The sequence below is a fragment of the Octopus bimaculoides genome, chromosome 10 (assembly GCF_001194135.2).
Source record: "Octopus bimaculoides isolate UCB-OBI-ISO-001 chromosome 10, ASM119413v2, whole genome shotgun sequence".
In the NCBI taxonomy this organism is placed as follows: Eukaryota; Metazoa; Mollusca; class Cephalopoda; order Octopoda; family Octopodidae; genus Octopus; species Octopus bimaculoides.
The window spans coordinates 22,873,202-22,875,701 of record NC_068990.1 but is presented as its reverse complement, the minus strand read 5'-3'; the positions used below and the strand labels follow the sequence as shown (position 1 = coordinate 22,875,701).

General features: G+C 29.9%; 1 protein-coding gene across 1 annotated transcript in view; it reads left to right on the top strand.

Moving 5' to 3' along the window:
* Positions 1–387, top strand: part of LOC106873980 (UDP-glucose:glycoprotein glucosyltransferase 1) — a 186,770-nt gene extending 186,383 nt beyond the window's left edge. Inside the window, exon 42 of the mRNA XM_052971269.1 lies at positions 377–387. Coding sequence (XP_052827229.1) covers positions 377–387 — 11 coding nt within the window. The remainder of the gene's footprint in view (positions 1–376) is intronic.
* The last annotated feature ends 2,113 nt before the right edge of the window (positions 388–2,500 follow it).

Here is a 2,500-nt window from a genome sequence, read left to right as displayed (position 1 = left end):
CGTTATTTTAAAGTTAGCAACGGAATATTTACTGACGGGAAACGAAATACTAATAATAGAACCAAATTTACGAAATTATTTTTCCTAGGACTTCAAGTTTCGCTTGGTGGTTTATTCAGCCAGTGGTGTTCCAGGAGTTTCTTACAATTATGATATTTCTGTAATGAGAATCAAAAGTGTATTTGATTAATCTGGAATAAAGGATAAATATTACAAACATTTTGAGAAAAATAACATTAAATTATCATATTCAACATCTCATTTGCCACAAAATATCAGTACTTCATTCAACATTAACACAAACTCAAGTAACTGAATTAATCCTAATAAATGTCTTATAGACTCTAAATGTCATATGAATTCTATTGTATTGCAGGCAACAGTTGAAACAAACAATCTATCTAAGACAAACATTTTGCTTAATTCGAAACTCTTCAAATTTCAGATTTTGTATCATATTTGAATTTTGTGCAATCAAAATAGCTGCAATGACGCTTCACTCTGTAAATTTATGTCGTAGTTAAAGGCTCGTTCTACACTGGTAATTTAAAAACAAAAACACCATGCAAACAATGTACAATAGAGAACTATGAAATATTATTTACGACCACCTCTTAACAGAAATGACGACCTCTTAAACAGACAAGTAGAATGCTTTTCTTTTTCTTTACAGAGATTGGAAAGCTACATTATTATAGCCGATTTTCAGATTTTTGCACTCTTTTAAAAAATGCATATTTTGGGAATTACAAAAAAAAAACTAGATCCGCCTGTTGTATATATCTGTCTGTCTGTCTGTCTGTCTATATATATATATAATTAATAATATCAAGGGTAATAAGAAATATTAGAAATTTCTACTACCAGTGGTCTAGCGTGTAGAAAAATTAGTCCATAGACTATATATTATTCATATAAATACAGTGTACATTTAAACACATTCGAGGTATCCGTCATAGGATTCCTTGCATGCGAGAAAGAACAGCTAAGTTCCAAACAAAGTGGTTTGGAAATTATCATTATTATTATTATTATCATTATTATTATTATTATTATTATTGCTGTTGTTGTTGTTGTTATTGTTGCTATTATTGCTGTAGTAGTAGCAGCAGCAGCAGTGGTTGTAGATTGTGGTGGTGGTGGTGGTGGTCATCGTATTGCTGCTGCGGCCGCCCTTATAATTGTTGCTCTGTTATCTTCCTCCTCCTCCTCCTCCTCCTCCTCCTCCTCATCATCATCATCATCGTTGTTATTATTATTACTACCCGTACATTCTTCGCGTCGATTAAAAAACCGTCGCAGTAATATACTTCTTACGATTCAATCGAATAACCTTCTACCAACCAACCAGCCAACGCCCAACCCGTTCGCTGCCTTAACACACTACAAACCAAAAAAGAAACCAGGAAGAAAAAAAAACAAGAAGAAAACGAAGAAAGAAAGAAAGAAACTATTGAATAAGTGAAGAATATTAAGGCTTGTGTCTTGTTAAAAGAAACCTATGTTACACGGGATTACAATCTCGTAATTGTTTATTACGCTCAATCGAAACCTAGTTTTTAAAAAAAAATATACAAAATTTTTTTCCTCTATTACTGAGAACAAACGAAAATCGTAATAAATTTCGACTGTAAGTAATAATAATAATAACAATAATAATAATAATAATAATAATAATAACAGTAAAATCTATTTTATTATTTTATATATATATATATATATATATATGATATAATATATATATAATATGTGTACATATATGTATGTCTGTGTGCATGCGTGTATATAAACATTCACACAGATATATATACATATATTCATACATACGTATGTAACAAATATATGATTCTTAGACGTAATAAAGTTAGGTAATACCAGAATATATTTTAATAACTATTCCGTATATTACAGTATCTCTATGGCAGTGTATATAAGTATACACACTCGTGCTTGCGAGTACAGAGAGAGAGAGAGAGACACACACACACACACATATATACATATATATAGATACATATAATATATAATATATATATGTATATGCATTATATGTATGTATATATATGGGAGAATATACAAATAATAACAATAGACGAGGACAGGTGGTGTAAATAACAAAAGTATATATTAGTATGACGCTCGGGAATACGGAAAGTCTTTGACGTTTCGAGCTATACATATATATGTGTGTGTGTGTGTGTGTATACATACATACACATATATTGGTATATAGAGATATGCATAAAATTGTATAGCTTTGTATATATACTTAAGCGGACACGTACACGTATATGTACAATGTTACTTTAATATCTTGAAGTTTCGCACCAACTACATAAATCACACAACTGCAAATAGGTGTATATAATAAAAGTCGTGCCTTATATACATGTGTGTGTGTATGCATATATATATATATACAGATATACGTATATATAGATGTGTGTGTTTATATATATATATATACAGTATATGATAAAGTCATACATATCATATACTG